General features: G+C 42.9%; 1 protein-coding gene across 1 annotated transcript in view; it reads left to right on the top strand.

Moving 5' to 3' along the window:
- IPO9 (importin 9) overlaps positions 1 to 17,918 on the top strand; it is a 42,989-nt gene that overhangs the window by 3,946 nt on the left and 21,125 nt on the right. The window contains exons 2-5 of the mRNA XM_081010587.1: positions 14,213 to 14,274; positions 15,434 to 15,520; positions 15,759 to 15,960; positions 17,082 to 17,170. Of these exons, the coding sequence (XP_080866713.1) occupies positions 14,213 to 14,274; positions 15,434 to 15,520; positions 15,759 to 15,960; positions 17,082 to 17,170 (440 nt within the window). The remainder of the gene's footprint in view (positions 1 to 14,212; positions 14,275 to 15,433; positions 15,521 to 15,758; positions 15,961 to 17,081; positions 17,171 to 17,918) is intronic.

The following is a 17,918-nucleotide window of genomic DNA, read 5'->3' as shown; positions in this document are numbered from 1 at the left end:
CCCCTCTTGCTCTCCAGGCTTCAGCGAAAGCCTGCATTCGCTCCATAGGACGCACACAAATTTCCCCTTCATTTTTGGAGGGGAAAAAGTGCGTCCTATAGATTGAAAAATACGGTACTTTCAGAAGCAAGTCATGAACAATATAGCACTTTTGTGATGCTGTTCTTGTTGTTTGAAAGCTGTCATTGCTTGAAGGAGAAGTACCAATATTTATGCGTATTTGTACTATATTTTCTGGTTTTGTCTGTTTTAAGCAGTTTGATTATGTCACTTCAAAGGGAACTTCCTTCAGACACCCAACCCAGCTGAAGCTTCTCCCAATGTGGTTTCTTTCAGTTGATGAACTTCTATCTCTGGCACAACTTAATTGGAGATGTCTGCTGAGTAAAGTACAAATGTGTGTTGAGGTATTGGTGGAGAGGGCAGAAAGATTAATCGTACAAAGAGGACAGAGATGGCACTATTAAAGTGTCACTAATTATTGCAATAAAAGAAATCAGTTGTATAGCCTTCTGAGAAGGCTTATCCATGAGGCTTCTTCACATAGGATTGAGCTTTAATGATGTATGTTTTAAGATCAGAAGTAAGTTGTGCATGTTTTCTTTGTAACTTAGCTTTATCTGTACCTATCCTGCAAGCCAGCCCACTTTTTTTGCTTAATTCTTACATTTCAAGAGCTGATTGCACTAAGGAATGCTGGATTGAAGAGAATTTACAGTACACTATTGTGTATGAAAGTATGAGAGTGTCATAGGTCATCACAATAGGATAATACTAGCCTGCAGAAAACTCTAGGCTGCCTCATTTTTTTTGAGAGCTCATAAAAATATTAAACAGGAAGCAGCTTTGGACTCACTTTTCCAATGCTTAGGGTACACCAAGTCATAAACTAGCCTTAAAACACAAAACCTAACCATATTGTTGAGCATGTGGGGAAGAGACATTATGAGACACTCCAGATAATGGCCTTTTAAAACAATTGAAGCCAAATGTCAAACTATATGAAATTTTATTTGGTGAAAGGTGGGGAGAAGAAAAGGGAAGGCAAAAACACACAGAGAGACTTAAAATGAACTAAGTAAATATCTTGACTTAGCTAGTTAGATATTTCAGAGCACCTAGCAGAAAAGAGATTCAGAGAGAAATCATCTGTGGTCACCTGGCTGAAAGGTTTCAAAACACTGTTGATGGAAACTTATTTTTTAATATATATAATTTTTATTAAATTTTATTTTTAAAAATTGACAAAACGTCCATCTTACATATACAGTGGTACCCCGCAAGACGAACGCCTCGCAAGACGGAAAACCCGCTAGACGAAAGGGTTTTCCGTTTTGGAGGCGCTTCGCAAAACGAATTTCCCTATGGGCTTGCTTCGCAAGACGACAGCCCATAGGGAAATCTCAGGGACAGCGGGGAAGGCTCCTCCGAAGCCGGGCGGCGGGGCGGGAACACCTCCTGCCGCCGCCGGGCTTCGGAAGGCTCCTCCGAAGCCGGGCGGGGGGGAGGGAACACCTCCCGCCGCCGCCCGGCTTCGGAACGGTGCTCCGAAGCCGGGCGGGGGGGAGGGAAGACCTCCCGCCGCCGCCCGGCTTCGGAACGGTGCTCCGAAGCCGGGCGGGGGGGAGGGAACACCTGCCGCCGCCGCCGCCCGGCTTCGGAACGGTGCTCCGAAGCCGGGCGGCGGGGGGAGGGAACACCTCCCGCCGCCGCCCGGCTTCGGAACGGTGCTCCGAAGCCGGGCGGGGGGGAGGGAAGACCTCCCGCCGCCGCCCGGCTTCGGAACGGTGCTCCGAAGCCGGGCGGGGGGGAGGGAACACCTGCCGCCGCCGCCCGGCTTCGGAACGGTGCTCCGAAGCCGGGCGGCGGGGGGAGGGAACACCTCCCGCCGCCGCCCGGCTTCGGAACGGTGCTCCGAAGCCGGGCGGGGGGGAGGGAACACCTGCCGCCGCCGCCCGGCTTCGGAACGGTGCTCCGAAGCCGGGCGGCGGGGGGAGGGAACACCTGCCGCCGCCGCCCGGCTTCGGAACGGTGCTCCGAAGCCGGGCGGGGGGGAGGGAACACCTGCCGCCGCCGCCCGGCTTCGGAACGGTGCTCCGAAGCCGGGCGGGGGGGAGGGAACACCTGCCGCCGCCGCCCGGCTTCGGAACGGTGCTCCGAAGCCGGGCGGGGGGAGGGAACACCTGCCGCCGCCGCCCGGCTTCGGAACGGTGCTCCGAAGCCGGGCGGGGGGGAGGGAACACCTTCTGAAGGCGGGCGGGGGGCGAAAGTCTTTGCTCCCCCCTGCCTGCCTGTCCCGGAGGGCTTTTAAATCGCCCTGGACAGCGGAGAAGTCCTCCGCTGTCCCGGGGCGATTTTAAAATGCCGCCCGCCAGCATTTTAAGATCGCCCGGACAGCGGAGAAGTCCTCCGCTGTCCCGGGGTTTTTTAAAATGCTGGGGGTGGGAAGAAAAGCCCTTGCCCCCCCCCCCAGCCTTCAGAAGAGGTCCGGGGACAGACTGTCCCCGGACCTGGTCTGAAGGCGGTTTCCCTAGGAACGCATTAATTGATTTTCAATGCATTCCTATGGGAAACCGTGCATCGCAAGACGAAAAACTCGCAAGACGAAGAGACTTGCGGAACGAATTAATTTCATCTTGCGAGGCACCACTGTAATATATAAAAATCACTTCACCATCTTTGCTTGAGACTTCCCTCCTACTTAACTAATGGTTTTCCTAATTATACTCTGATATTGCATTTTGTCCCTTCATGGATCACTGCCTTGCTGTGGTGAAGGGGCTTGAATAACTCAGAGAAGCTATGAGCTATGCCATGCAGGGCCACCCAAGATGGACAGGTCATAGTGGAGAGTTTTGACCAAACGTGATCCACCTGGAGCAGGAACCGGCAAGCCACTCCAGTATCCCTGCCAAGAAAACTCCATGTACAAAGACAACAGACATATAAAAGTTATGACACTGGAAGATGAGCCCCTCAGGTCAGAAGGCGTCCAACATGCTACTGAGGAAGAGCAGAGGACAAGTACAAGTAGATTCAGAGCTGATGAAGCGGCTGGACCAAAGCCGAAAGGTTGCTCAGTTGCGGATATGCTTGGAAGCAAAAGGAAAGTCCAATGCTGTAAAGAAAAATATTACATAGGAACCTGGAATGTAAGAACCATGAACCTTGGTAAGTTGGATGTGGTCAAAAATGAGATGGCAAGAATAAATATTGACATCCTGGGCATCAGTGAACTAAAATGGACGGGAATGGGCAAATTCAGTTTGGATGACCATCATATCTACTACTGTGGGCAAGAATCCCGTAAAAGAAATGGAGTGGCCCTCATAGTCAACAAAAGAGTGGCAAAAGCTGTACTGGGATACAATCTCAAAAATGTTAGAATAATCTTGATACAAATCTAAGGCAGACCTTTTAACATCACAGTAATCCAAGTTTATGCACCAACCACTGGTGCTAAAGAAACTGAAATTGACCAATTCTATGAAGACTTACAACACCTTCTAGAAATGACACCAAAGAAGGATGTTCTTCTCATTATAGGGGATTGGAATGCTAAAGTAGGGAGTCAAGAGATAAAAGGAACAACTTTTCCAACAACACAAGAGACGACTCTACACATGGACATCACCAGATGGGCAGCATTGAAATCAGATTGATTATATTCTCTGCAGCCAAAGATGGAGAAGCTCTATACAGTCAGCAAAAACAAAACCTGGAGCTGACTGTGGCTCAGATCATCAGCTTCTTATAGCAAAATTCAAGCTTAAACTGAAGAAAGTAGGAAAAACCACTGGGCCGGTAAGATACAATCTAAATCAAATCCCTTATGAATACACAGTGGAAGTGAGGAATAGGTTTAAGGATTTAGATTTGGTGGTCAGGGTGCCTGAAGAACTATGGATGGAGGCTCGTAACATTATACAGGAGGCAGCAACGAAAACCATCCCATTGAAAAGGAAATGCAAGAAAGCAAAGTGGCTATCCAACGAGGCCTTACAAATAGTGGGGGAGAGAAGGCAAGCAAAATGTGAGGGAGATAGTGAAAGATACATGAAATTGAATGCAGATTTCCAAAAAATAGCAAAGAGAGACAAGAAGGCCTTCTTAAACAAGTAATGCAAAGAAATAGAGGAAAACAATAGAATGGGAAAAACCAGAGATCTGTTCAAAAAAATTGGAGATATGAAAGGAACATTTCGTACAAAGATTACCATAATAAAGGACAAAAGTGGTAAGGACCTAACAGAAGCAAAAGACATCAAGAAGAGGTGGCAAGAATACACAGAGGAATTATACCAGAAAGATATAGATGGCTCGTACACCCCAGGTAGTGTGGTTGCTGACCTTGAGCCAGACATCCTGGAGAGTGACGTCAAATGGGCCTTAGAAAGCACTGCAAATAACAAGGCCAGTGGAAGTGATGGTATTCCAGCTGAACTATTTAAAATTTTAAAAGATGATGCTGTTAGGGTGCTACACTCAATACGCCAGCAAATTTGGAAAACTCAGCAGTGGCCAGAGGATTGGAGAAGATCAGTCTACATCCCAATCCCAAAGAAGGGCAGTGCCAAAGAATGCTCCAACTACCGCGCAATTGCACTCATTTCACATGCTAGCAAGATTATGCTTAAAATTCTACAAGGCAGGCTTAAGCAGTATGTGGACCGAGAACTCCCAGAAGTGCAAGCTGGATTTCGAAGGGGCAGAGGAACCAGAGACCAAATTGCAAACATGTGCTGGATTATGGAGAAAGCTAGAGAGTTCCAGAAAGACATCTACTTCTGCTTCATTGACTATGCAAAAGCCTTTGACTGTGTCGACCACAGCAAACTATGGGAAGTTCTTAAAGAAATGGGAGTGCCTGATCACCTCATCTGTCTCCTGAGAAATCTCTATGTGGGACAAGAAGCTACAGTTAGAACTAGATATGGAACAACTGATTGGTTCAAAATTGGGAAAGGAGTATGACAAGGCTGTATATTGTCTCCCTGCTTATTTAACTTATATGCAGAATTCATCATGCAAAAGGCTGGGCTGGATGAATCCCAAGCCAGAATTAAGATCGCCGGAAGAAATATCAACAACCTCAGATATGCAGATGGCACAACCTTGATGGCAGAAAGTGAGGAGGAATTAAAGAACCTTTTAATGAGGGTGAAAGAGGAGAGCGCAAAATATGGTCTGAAGCTCAACATCAAAAAAACGAAGATCATGGCCACTGGGCCCATCACCTCCTGGCAAATGGAGGCAGTGAGAGATTTTACTTTCCTGGGCTCCATGATCACTGCAGATGGTGACAGCCTGTTTCTTGGGAGAAAAGCAATGACAAACCTAGACAGCATCTTAAAAAGCAGAGACATCACCTTGCCAACGAAGGTCCGTATAGTTAAAGCCATGGTTTTCCCAGTAGCGATGTATGGAAGTGAGAGCTGGACCATAAAGAAGGCTGATCACTGAAGAATTGATGCTTTTGAATTATGGTGCTGGACTCTTGAGAGTCCCATGGACTGCAAGAAGATCAAACCTATCCATTCTGAAGGAAATCAGCCCTGAGTGCTCACTGGAAGGATAGATCCTGAAGCTGAGGCTCCAATATTTTGGCTACCTCATGAGAAGAGAAGACTCCCTGGAAAAGACCCTGATGTTGGGAAAGATTGAGGGCACAAGGAGAAGGGGATGACAGAGGACGAGATGGTTGGACAGTGTTCTCAAAGCGACCAGCATGAGTTTGACCAAACTGCGGGAGGCAGTGGAAGACAGGAGTGCCTGGCGTGCTCTGGTCCATGGGGTCACAAAGAGTCGGACACGACTAAAGAACAATTGCATTTTGTTATTATGCATTGTTTTTACCCTTAAATCCAAATCTTAAATACACCATTTAAACATCATATTGATAATAATTGATATCTCTAACCTTACAAAACTTCTTGTAGCCCTACTAACGATGTCAATTGTTTACAGTTGTCTCTCAAATAAAATTTAAATTTATTCCAGTCTTTTGTAAATGTCTGGTCCTGCTGGTTCCGAATTTTCCCAGTTAGTTTCGCCAACACGGCATAGTCCATTAACTTCATCTGCCACTCTTCTTTTGTTGGGATCTCTTCCCGTTTCCATTTTTGGGCCAATAATACCTTTGCTGCAGTTGTTGCATACAAAAGCAATATTTTATCTTGCTTATGTATTTATCTACAATACCCAATAGAAAGGCTTCTGGTTTCTTTACAAATGTATATTTCAACATTATTTAAAGTTCATTATATATTATTTCCCGGAAAGCCTTCACTTTCTTACAAACCCACCACATATGGTAGAACGTTCCTTCTTTTTCTTTAGATTTCCAACATTGATTATTTCGTCTGTACATTTTTGCTAACTTCACTGGTGTTATATACCTCCTATACATCATTTCCATTACATTTTCTTTAAGCGGACTGCAAGCTGTAAAATTTATTCCATCTTTCCAAAGTTTTCCCCAATCCTCTAATTGTATATTATAACCAGTATCCTTTGCCCAGTGTATCATAACTGATTTAACTTCCTCATCTTTCACATGCCATTCTAAAAGTAGTTTATACATTTTTGACAATATTTAAATTTTAGAACTCAACAAATCTACTTCAAACCTGGATTTTGTATATTCAAATCCATTGTTTTTCTTATCTTCTTTAAATATTTCACTTATTTGACAATAATGCAACCAATCTTTCACAAAGTTTTAATTTCTTCATAGATTTTAATTTCCACTGATTCTCTATTTCGATCACCAAATCTTCATAGGTGACCCAATTTCCTTCCATATTTAACTTTTTTACACTTGTAGCCTCCAATGGTGATAACCACCATGGTGTTTTATGTTCTAACAAACTCTCATATCTATTTATTGGTGGAAACTTAAACCCATATAAACCATTCTCTTAATGAGGGCTGATGGTCGTTTGGCCCAATCATGAGTTAATGCTCCTGATGATAGTGATGACTGGTCATAAATTTATTTAGACACTGGGTCCACCTCAACAGCACTGAACTTATATTACATAAGGCAAGCCACTTCAGATTAGCTGACCCACTGGAAATACAGTGGTCAGGTTAAGTACTTAATTCGTTCTGGAGGTCCGTTCTTAACCTGAAACTGTTCTTAACCTGAAGTACCACTTTAGCTAATGGGGCCTCCAGCTGCCGCCGGGCCGCCGGAGCACAATTTCTGTTCTTATCCTGAAGCAAAGTTCTTAACCTGAAGCACTATTTCTGGGTTAGCGGGGTGTGTAACCTGAAGCGTATGTAACCCAAGGTATCACTGTAAAGGATTAATCTTGAGTATGTACTATTGAAAATTAAATGCAGGATATATTCAGGGGCTGTAGGCAAATTGACAGAGGTGCAGGATTTCAGACTCTTGAAAGGATAGTATTGGTCTGTTCACACACACTCTTACCCTCCTCCCCATATAAATTCAACGATTCCTAACCTATTTCTTACATAACCCAAGTGTCAGGTGCTCGCACCTACAGGGAAAATTTATATGCAGCTTGTAGTATCAAATATGAGCTGATAGCTGCTTTGAAGATCTGAGGTCAGCCCTCCTGTTACAGAACAAATGAGAATTGCTCATTCTAGGAGTGGCTGCTTCAAGCAAGCTTGGGGACATGTCACACTTCTACTTTTAGCAGCAAGCCCAGACTCTTTCGCATTATATGATCATGTAATGGTACAGTATGGGGTGAGCAATCACCATTGGGCCCTCTGATGTGTTGTAGCTTACATACATCATTCAAAACTGTCACATTTTCATCCTGCGCCTTCTGAATAGGTTATTTATTTTAAAAGTAGTAGTAGTATTTGGCAGAACCTGCAGATTTTGTTATGCTGAAACTGGAAACACAAGCAAATTAACACTAGTTTGCCCTAGCAATTATTCAAGTAGGTTTTTTCCCGCCCTAGCAATTATTCAGGTAGTTATTTCCTATCCAGAGGGCTCTGAGTTGAATTTTAAGAGTTGTGAACCTATTGCTAGCTGAGGTGGGCCCTGAATCTCGTCTCTGGTTTGAAAACGGGGCATTTTTGACCCATCTCACAGCCAAAGATACCTCTTCACAGAGTCCATTTGATGGGAAAGCAATGGCTATGAGATTGCAATTAGGGAAAATAGTTAATGGTTTTAAGTAATAACCGTGAGAATAGGCTAGTGTGAAGCATTCTACATAGTGTTGCTCAGGAAGAGTTTTGCAAGCTTCAGTTGAGATAGCATATGACAGCATATGTCATATCTGTCAGAGCACTTAAATTATGTGAAAGAGCATGTCACATGAGATGTATCTCAGTGGCCACCCCACAGCTGGCCATCACTATTTCCCTGGAAACTTTCTAGGACTGCCCTCAGTCTTGCCTCACTGCAAATCACCAATATGTTTTAAACGTATAAAACAAGGGTGGCTAACCCAAGATCCTCCAGATGTTGTTGGACTACAGCTTCCATCATCTCTGACCATTGACCATACTGAATGAGGCTAATGGAATTGAGAGTCCAAAGGCATTGGAGGGTCACTGGTTAGTCACCTCTGGTCTAAATCAAGTGTGCATAATTAATCTGTGCTAGGTGATCCTGAGTATGCACTTTTTATGGCAGCATAGGAAGCTGCCTTATACCACGGTTGGGCCATTATTTCATCTAGCTCAGTATTGTCTACATTGACTGGCAGTGGGTCTCCAGGATTTCAGGCAGGAGTCTCTCTCAACCCTAACTGGTAGTGTCAGGGATTTGACCTGGGACTTTCTGCTTGCAAGCCTGTACCACTGCTTGCATGTACCACTGAGCTAGGTTTTGCTGGATTAGATCAAGGTCCATGCAAGAATGTCAACAATCAGCATTAAGGATGTCATCTTCTGCTGTTATGTGAATAAGTTAAAGTACTTGGTTTCATTTAAAACACAGTTTGAATGCAGCATTGCTTCTCAGTAGTTATGTCTTTGCTTCATTATAGATGTTTGTCTTTGCAGTGATAGCATAGTTGAACTTTACTGTAAACAAATATCTTTTTCAAAATATTTTTGTCTTGTGTTTCTGTCTTAGGTAAATATTCAGCTGCTAACAAAATATAATCAAATTGAAGTATACATTTAAATTAAAAAACAAATGTAACCACAATTTTAAAATATCAGGAATCATTATTTTTTTAAATGGCAGTATCAGCACCCTATGATTAAAGTGCAGCGCCCAAAAAGTCTTTTGTAAGGATGTATGTTTACATATCTTGTACATACCTTTTTGGGGAGGGTGTTCAGTAATCTTTGCGGCACAACAGAAGATCCTGTCCCTAATGCCCACCAGGTTCACTTCTTATGGTAGAGGGGCATAGAGTTGGGATTCTGAAGTTGACTTCTGTGTTCAGCTGGATTCTTAAGACTGTTCTTAGTATCCAGTCCTATGCTGTTTAACGTCAAAAGCAGAACTTTGAATTTAGCCCAGGGACAAATTGGTAACCAATGGAGATCAGATGATAATAGAGAGATGATCCAAACTGTGAGTCCTACATAATGCCTTGGTTCAGTGTGGTGTAGTGGTTAAGAGCGGTAGTCTCGTAATCTGGTGAACTGGGTTCGATTCCCCGCTCCTCCACATGCAGCTGCTGGGTGACCTTGGGCCAGTCACACTTCTTTGAAGTCTCTCAGCCCCACTCACCTCACAGAGTGTTTGTTGTGGGGGAGGAAGGGAAAGGAGAATGTTAGCCGCTTTGAGACTCCTGAAGGGGAGTGAAAGGCGGGATATCAAATCCAAACTCTTCTTCTTCTTCTTCTTCTTCACAGTGTAGCGGCCCATTTACTACAGCATGAATGAAAGAGGCCATGTGCCAGCTGAAACCATAAAATGCATTCTACACACCCTCACTATCTGGCTTCTAGGCACTGAGCTGAATCCAGGAGCACTCCAGTATTGAGTCTGATGTTCAGGGTGGTGCAGTCCCATCCAAAACAAGTTTTACATCTACCTCCCAGTTTCCAATCTCCTCACCCAACAATATTTCCACTTTGTCTGGATTAAGTTGCAGCTTGTTTGCTCACTGCCAATCCAAAATTGACACCAAGCAGTGCTTTAAATCCTCCTCAGTCTTCCTGAGTTCAGATTACTCCTATGGTTACAAGACTAGGTAACCATAGTGGTCATATACAGTGGTGCCTCGCAAGACGAAATTAATTCGTTCCGCGAGTTTTTTCGTCTAGCGAATTTTTCGTCTTGCGAAGCACAAAATCCCATAGGAATGCATTGAAATTCAATTAATGCGTTCCTATGGTCAAAAAAAGTCGAAACAAAGCCAAATTTGGTACAACAAGAGTTTATTAAGTGCTCTTTAAAGTCACACATACTGTAAAGAGCATTTCAAAAATTGAAGGAACAATAAATTAAGTTTCTAAACATGACAGAAAAACATTTAAAAATCAACAAAGTGTACAGGACATTTTCTAAGACTCTGGGGGACACCTCGAAGAAGTTTCCTCTTCCACTCTTTGCTTCTTGCTGAAGAACCCCCTCCTCAACTGTTCCCCCAGCCACCCACCACACAGAAATTCAAATCCAGAATTTTTTTTAAAAAACAGCAGAGTGGCCCAATGGTCACAGAAAATCATAAAAATGCAGAAAAAAACCACACAAGCTTCCAGATTCTTGCAAACCCCTCCTCAACTGTTCCCCCAGCCACCCACCACACAGAAATTCAAATCCAGAATTTTTTAAAAAAAACAGCAGAGTGGCCCAATGGTCGCAGAAAATCATAAAAATGCAGGAAAAAAAAACAAGCTTCCAGATTCTTGCAAACCCCTCCTCAACTGTTCCCCCAGCCACCCACCACACAGAATTTCAAATCCAGATTTTTTTAAAAAAACCAGCAGAGTGGCCCAATGGTCACAGAAAATCATAAAAATGCAGAAAAAAACCACACAAGCTTCCAGATTCTTGCAAACCCCTCCCCAACACCAAGTCCTTGAATTCCAAACACCCCAACCCAAAATCCAAAAACCACAAAAAAAGTTTTAAAAGTTTAACTTACCAAATGGCTGCAAAAGAAGTTTTGGAAAAGCTTCAAAAATCACCAAAGTCTTCAAAAACCTCAAAAAAGGCTACCACACCACGTTCTATGAGTTGTTCCTCGAAGTCAAGTCGCAACTGTATTAACGGTGTTAAGAAAAAGGAAACAAACTTGCAAGACGTTTTCGTTTTTCGTCTTGCGAAGCAAGCCCATAGGGAAATTTGTCTTGCGAAGCAGCTCAAAAAACGCAAAACCCTTTCGTCTAGCGAGTTTTTCGTCTTGCGAGGCATTTGTCTTGCGGGGCACCACTGTAATGATTCCACTGACTTGGAACTGGAGGGGGAAATTGCTTTCCTATTCTCACTTGAGGTTTTCTGGATCTCTTCCAGTATAGCCTAAACAATGTTCTTCTGCGAAGGGAGAACCCTCGGGGATCAAGACTCAGTCCTGAGCATGTGGTGTTCACTGAGCCTAGCTGATGGAGCCTGTACTTGGATAAAGGCCAGTTTTGCAGTTTTTTACTACTAGTATTGGCTTTGGTTCCACAAGTAGTTTGAGAAAATATTTCTGAACAAAAGAAACATTTAACATTGCTTCTTCTTTTAATTAGGATGCTCCTGCTTTTATAGGAACTGTGCCCCATAAAAATTCAGGAGCAAGAAAGAAAGATTGACTCCTTTTGAATTTTGCATTGCATTCTCTATATCAGGGTGGGGAACCTACAGCCCATGGGCCTCCCTGTATGTCCTGCCAGGCAATTTTGATCGATGCATGCATATCTGCCCTTCTGGTGTCAAATGTGGGAAACGTAAAGTCACTGCTGGGCCAGAAAGGTGCCAGCAAAGCCCTCTTCATGGTGCTTTGAAGTCCCAATTATCAGCTGATTGTTGGGGTTTTGAAGCACAGCTTAGGGCTCTCTGCAGTCACAGATGATCAGTTAATATTTTGGTGTTGGAGAGAGCCCTGCACAGCTGCAGCCTATACATTCAGCTGGAAATAGCTGCACAGAAAGCCTTGTATTTAGAGAGTGCTAGAAGAAGTGATTTGAATACAAAGGTGTTCTCTGCAGAGGAAAAGGTGATCAGTTTTTAGGATCATTTACCCCTCCTTCCTGCATAATGGTCAGCATATTTTGAATGTTGATGGCTGTCAGTCACCTGACATAATGATGTGAGGCAGGGCAGTCCAACTTTTCATACCAAATGGGCTACAAGAGTACTTTGACACGGAACCCATGGGCTGCACACTGCCTTGTCATGCAGGGTTGTAGGAATGAGGCCAATCTTGATGTTGGGAAATCTTTTTTGCCCCCCAAGGGCCTCATTCTTTTGGGGAAAACCTGTCTAATGCTGGAGCCAAGAAGTGGATAGGTAAACAGGGAGGCATGACTTGATTGAATGACTCTTTCAGTTACCCTATCCTCCCCCCCCCCTCTCTCCTACCCCATCTATCTCTGCTTAGATGTGTGGAGTAGAGGAAAAGTTATGGTTAAGGTTTGCATCAGCAAAAGGGGAACCATTTCTCTGATTTGTGGGGAAGTGATTAAAGTCCATTTACAAACAAAAGGGTCGTTTTGTTGGAAAGCTCAGCATACAAATTACATTTCCTGCAAAGATATCACATATCTTGGCAAAAGAAAGAATTAGTACACAGGTTGGGGAGCAGAAATACTTAACAGCTCTGCTGCAAAGCAACATCTTCCCATTTTTCTTTGTGAAATTGCGGGAATTGCAAAGGGGGTGACTGGATGGGAACACCCTGTGAGCCAGAAGTCCCACCCCTGAGTTAAAAAACTACATATATAAATTTGAATAATTAATGTCTTATTGGAGAGGGAGATAAGAAACTGCAGAGATGATGTTGGTGGAAATATTGAGGGACTGTACTAGCACTGCATCAGTCATCAGTGGATTTTGCATAGGATAATTACAGGATGTGAACGTGATCAGTACGTACCTGCTGCAATGGTGTCCAAGTGCAGAAGCTTCTCTTGTGCCATAGAACTGGCAGAACTGGAATCTAGCCATAGAACTGGAAGACATTAGGAATTATTTGTTTTAATTGAATGTTTACAGTTTTAAACTCATATTTATGTTAGTATAGTTATAAGTTCCTTTGTGAAGCTTTTTACCTTATAAAGGAGGTAGAAATACAAAATTGGGGTGGGGAATCTCACACCTCAAGGCCACATGTGACCCTCCAGGCCCTTTGATTTCTTCTTGGGCCACATAGCTTAGCAACCATGCTCCATTTCCTCCTTGTGAGTTGATGCTTGACTGGAATGCTTGTTTATCTGGATGGATGATTGAGAAAGGTGATATATATGCATGTGCTTGTGGAAACTTAAGCATTTTGTGTGACTGGGTCATGTTTGTTGCTCTACGTACTTCTGCTTTTAGCCCCACTCACTACTGGCATGTGGCCCTCCACCTGAAAGCAGTTTGCTGTCTCTGATCTAAATACCGTATTTTTTGCTCTATAAGACTCACTTTTTCCCTCCTAAAAAGTAAGGGGAAATGTGTGTGCATCTTATGGAGCGAATGCAGGCTGCACAGCTATCCCAGAAGCCAGAACAGCAAGAAGGATTGCTGGCTTCGCTGCACAGTGATCCCTCTTGCTGTTCTGGCTTCTGGGATTCAGAATATTTTTTTTCTTGTTTTCCTCCTCCAAAAACTAGGTGCGTCTTGTGGTCTGGTGCGTCTTATAGAGCGAAAAATACGGTAAATAAAATATTTACTGCTTAGATACACACAGGATTGTAATTTTAAAGCTTCACTTTCAAATTGTATGAGCTTCTTGCTTTGTAATGACCTTTTTGCTTTGTAAATCATTTGGTTGGGATGTCTGGTCCAACCAGACATTATTTTTTATCATCTATATTTGTGTATTAGTGGCAAAGTAACGACAAAGTGTTATTTTCTTCAAATGGTTCAGATTTCTAGATGTCCCCTCTTTTCTCCGACTTTCTGCTATAACCCATTCATTGAAAATATCTTTTGTTCATAGGATTTTTGAATTAAAAGGTTGGTGGAGAGAAGCTGAGAATAGGGCAGGAACTATAGGGAATGGACTGTGCAAGGAATAAAGGGTCACACATGAAAAATGACAATGTAGTTTCCCCAGCGTTATAACCTCTGAAACATGATATTGTGTTACCAGTAGCTTACTTTTTTTTCTTTTAATTTCAGAATTTGGTGTTCACTTGGCAGAATTGACTGTAGATCCCCAAGGAGCACTGGCCATTCGTCAGGTCAGTCTCAAATAATTTAAAGTTAAAGTATTTGTTTGCTGAGCAGCTTCCTGTTATCCCTATAACCAGGTGAGCAATTATTTTGGTACAGAGGATGTTCACTTTCATGTATTACGACTCACTTCTCCCTGCCCCTTCCACAGATGTTAATACCACAGAGCTGAGTAGGAGTCCCTTAGCACCACTTTCTAGAAACAGCTGCCCAAATAGGAGTGGAACCACTGTAAAACAGTGCCCCAGTCTTCAACCTAGAGAACCAGTGCAGAAGAATGCAGTCATCAGAACCTTGCCCAAGAAGGGAGTATTAGCTACGTTGAGATAGAAGCAGAACATACATATTACAAAATAGTAAGCTACTGCTGAAGTACGTCACATTTTCTGGTATAATCATGATGTCTTTCTTAAAATAGACAGACATGAATATCAAGACATTCAATTTTTAACATTTTAAAGTTGAGCACATTTAAGTCCCATTAAATCAAATGAGAGAGAGAGAGCACATGCTTAAATTTCTCTCCTTGAAAACAAAAGTGCTTAACTTAGGAAGGATCATGCCAGTCCAAAGGCGAGTGACTTCACTGGAATGTTGATCCTGGCAGTCCTTATCTCCCTTGTCAGAGTGAAGAATGTAAGAAAGCTAACTCTTGAACATGGTATCGTGTAAGACAGGATTATGTCCTTGTAAAAAGTGTTCTTTTTGTCTATTGAAAAGTGCATTTATTGCCTTGCCTCTGAATGTTTACATTGTTTTATTACTGAAGCACAGACCACAACAAAATCCTCACTCTTTGCACATACCGTAGATTCTGGTGTATAAGACTACTTTTTAACCCCGGAAAAGAGGTGTGCGTGGAGCTGCCCAGCATATTAAGCGACTGAGCTTATAAGACGAACCCCCAAATTGCAGCTGACAATTTGGGGGGGGGGCGTCTAATACGCCCAGTCGCCTAATATGCCAGAATCTACAGTATCTATGATGGCTGACATTCCTTTTCTTGTACTTTGACACCAAAGAAGCAGGCATCTTCTGAATTAGCATGTTTATCTAATGTTGAGAGCTTTGCGCTTTCTGTGGGCAATCTAAGAGATAAAAAGGACCTGTGAAGACCTAAATTTCAACAGCTCAGTTTTGTTTTATCTTCCTTGCTTTCCTTCGCAGCTGGCTTCTGTGATCTTGAAACAATATGTGGAAACTCATTGGTGTTCCCAGTCAGACAAGTTTAGACCTCCTGAGACTACAGAAAGGGTAATACTTTCATTAATTGCTCAGTTACATAATGCTCAAGTTTGGAAGAGAGATGTGTTTCCTTGATTTCCAAGTTAAAGCCATTTATAAATGTATAGAGAACTTTTTGTATAGGATACATCTCAGCTGGATATTTACTGATACGTGACTTGGAATAGTATATCATCTGTACATCCTACTGTGTTGTGCAAATGATTGGTGTCCCTTGCTAAGTTCCTCCACCATTCATTTTCCACAGGCAAAAGCTGCCATTAGGGAACTGCTTCCCAATGGGTTGCGAGAATCTATTAGCAAAGTACGTTCAAGTGTTGCGTATGCCGTTTCAGCGATAGCTCATTGGGATTGGCCTGAAGCTTGGCCTGAGCTTTTCAATCTGTTGATGGAAATGCTTGTCAGTGGGGATCTGAATGCAGTGCATGGAGCTATGCGAGTGCTTACAGGTATGTGAGGATTGTGTCGTCTTAACTGAGTAGTTCTTTCCAACTTGTTTTGGGGTTTCCAAACCATTTTAATATGTTGACTTTTTTTTTAGAAAGGAAACTTGATGTTGCCTTCTTTCTTTGCCTTATAAATTACATTGTTCATACTGCAGCTTGTAATATTGGAAATACTTTTAGTTCCCCGCTCCTTGTACAAATTTCTGGAAGCTGCGTAATGATAAAAGAATTTAGGTGTAGTAGTAGATGAGACTGTTGATTCCAGTAAATCTTCAGCAAATAATCCACTCTAGCCATCTCCCTTGCACGTAGTCACTAGTTCATCTGTCTAGCAGGGTACATATAACTATGGTGTTCATAAATGTTAAATTAAAACAGAAAAAAATCCAGCAGAACTGGGATTTATTTTTTATTACCTCTGCAGGGTTGGGTTTTTACAGAAGATTGTAATATAGCATCAGGCTAACAGCATTTTTTGTCAAATTTGTTCCCAATTGAATCTTGTAGTCCCCTGTGCCATTTCAACTACACTGAATTCTTGAAACTCTGTTGAGTGAAATAAGGATGTTAGATACTTTGGGTTTACTCAAAGGGCAATCAGTGATTGCTCTGTTCATGGACGCCACCATTCTCTTTTTGCAGATTTTCATAATGAACCTCTGTAGTGCTACCAAGCCTGAGCCTTGGCTATACAATATGAGAATTAGGGTGAATGTTAAGTGGATAATTTCAAAGCAGTTGTGTGTAACTCCTTAGAGAAAATTAATGCTGAATTCTGAATGACTCCTGTACTGGATATAAGCCTAGTTCTCACTGAGGTTGTAAAGCTATGGCTGGTTTAGATGTTGGGGAGAAGGCTAGGCTAGAACTCTTCAGCCTCATAGTTTAGTCCTTTGTATACAAATATTTGTTATGTGAGCAACCACCTGTAGTCTGAAACAATACAACCCAGATGCAGTTTAACACCTCAGAAGGAAGTTGACTTCTGCTTTATGTAATCCTAAAAGGAAACTTAACTCTTGCTCATTTGTGAATGTGTGTGTCATTAGACTGAACAATATGGAAGTGAGAATTTACTCTGAATAATCTCTAAATAAGTACTTTGCTACTTTTCTTTTTTCTAGAGTTTACTCGGGAGGTGACAGATACACAGATGCCCCTTGTAGCTCCTGTTATTCTTCCAGAGATGTACAAGATTTTTACAATGGCAGAGGTATGGGTGAAAATGGATGACTTCCATCTAGTAGGAACCATCCTACTAAGTACAGTCATACCTCAGGTTGAATGTGCTTTGGGATGAGCGTGTTCGAGTTGCGCTCTGCGGCAACCCGGAAGTAACGGAGCGCGTTACTTCCAGGTTTCGCCGCATGCGCAGACGCTCAAAATGACGTCACGCGCATGCACAGAAGCGGCGAAAAGCAACGCATGTGCGCGCAGACGTGCCGTCGCTGGTTATGTTTGCTTCTAGATGCAAACGGGGTTCCGGAACAGATCCCGTTCGCATCTAGAGGTACCACTGTACTGATATGTTTAGATCTATGCTCTTGCATAGTTAACATATACTTCCTCTAGCTTCTCTTCTAAATATGTACTTAGAGGATCCCTAGACAAGTTAAAATGTGGATGTATGGCATGGGTGTAGCCAGGATTTTTATTAGAGGGGACAGGCCTTTTGTTGGGGGGGCAGAACCTCAGTTAGCTATGTATTTTTATTGATGGGGGCAGCTGCCCCTCCCTGTCCCCCCTTGACTACGCTCATGGTGTGTGGCAAGAACTATCCTCTAGGTGTGTTTTTGGCTCTGCTACAAGACGCTGGTAGCGTGGTATGTGGTAGTTTCTGCATAATATAGATAGAGAAGATGCCTTTGGGCTTTGTTTTCATATTTCCAGGTCTAGAGTGATATTTATAAATATACTATTAGCAACATGCTATATCAAGGATTACACCAACACAAGTTGTA

This window comes from Podarcis pityusensis, assembly GCF_964106645.2.
Source record: "Podarcis pityusensis genome assembly, chromosome: 6".
NCBI lineage: Eukaryota > Metazoa > Chordata > Lepidosauria > Squamata > Lacertidae > Podarcis > Podarcis pityusensis.
The sequence above is the reverse complement of the archived record's forward strand: the minus strand, read 5'-3'. Positions and strand labels throughout refer to the sequence as shown.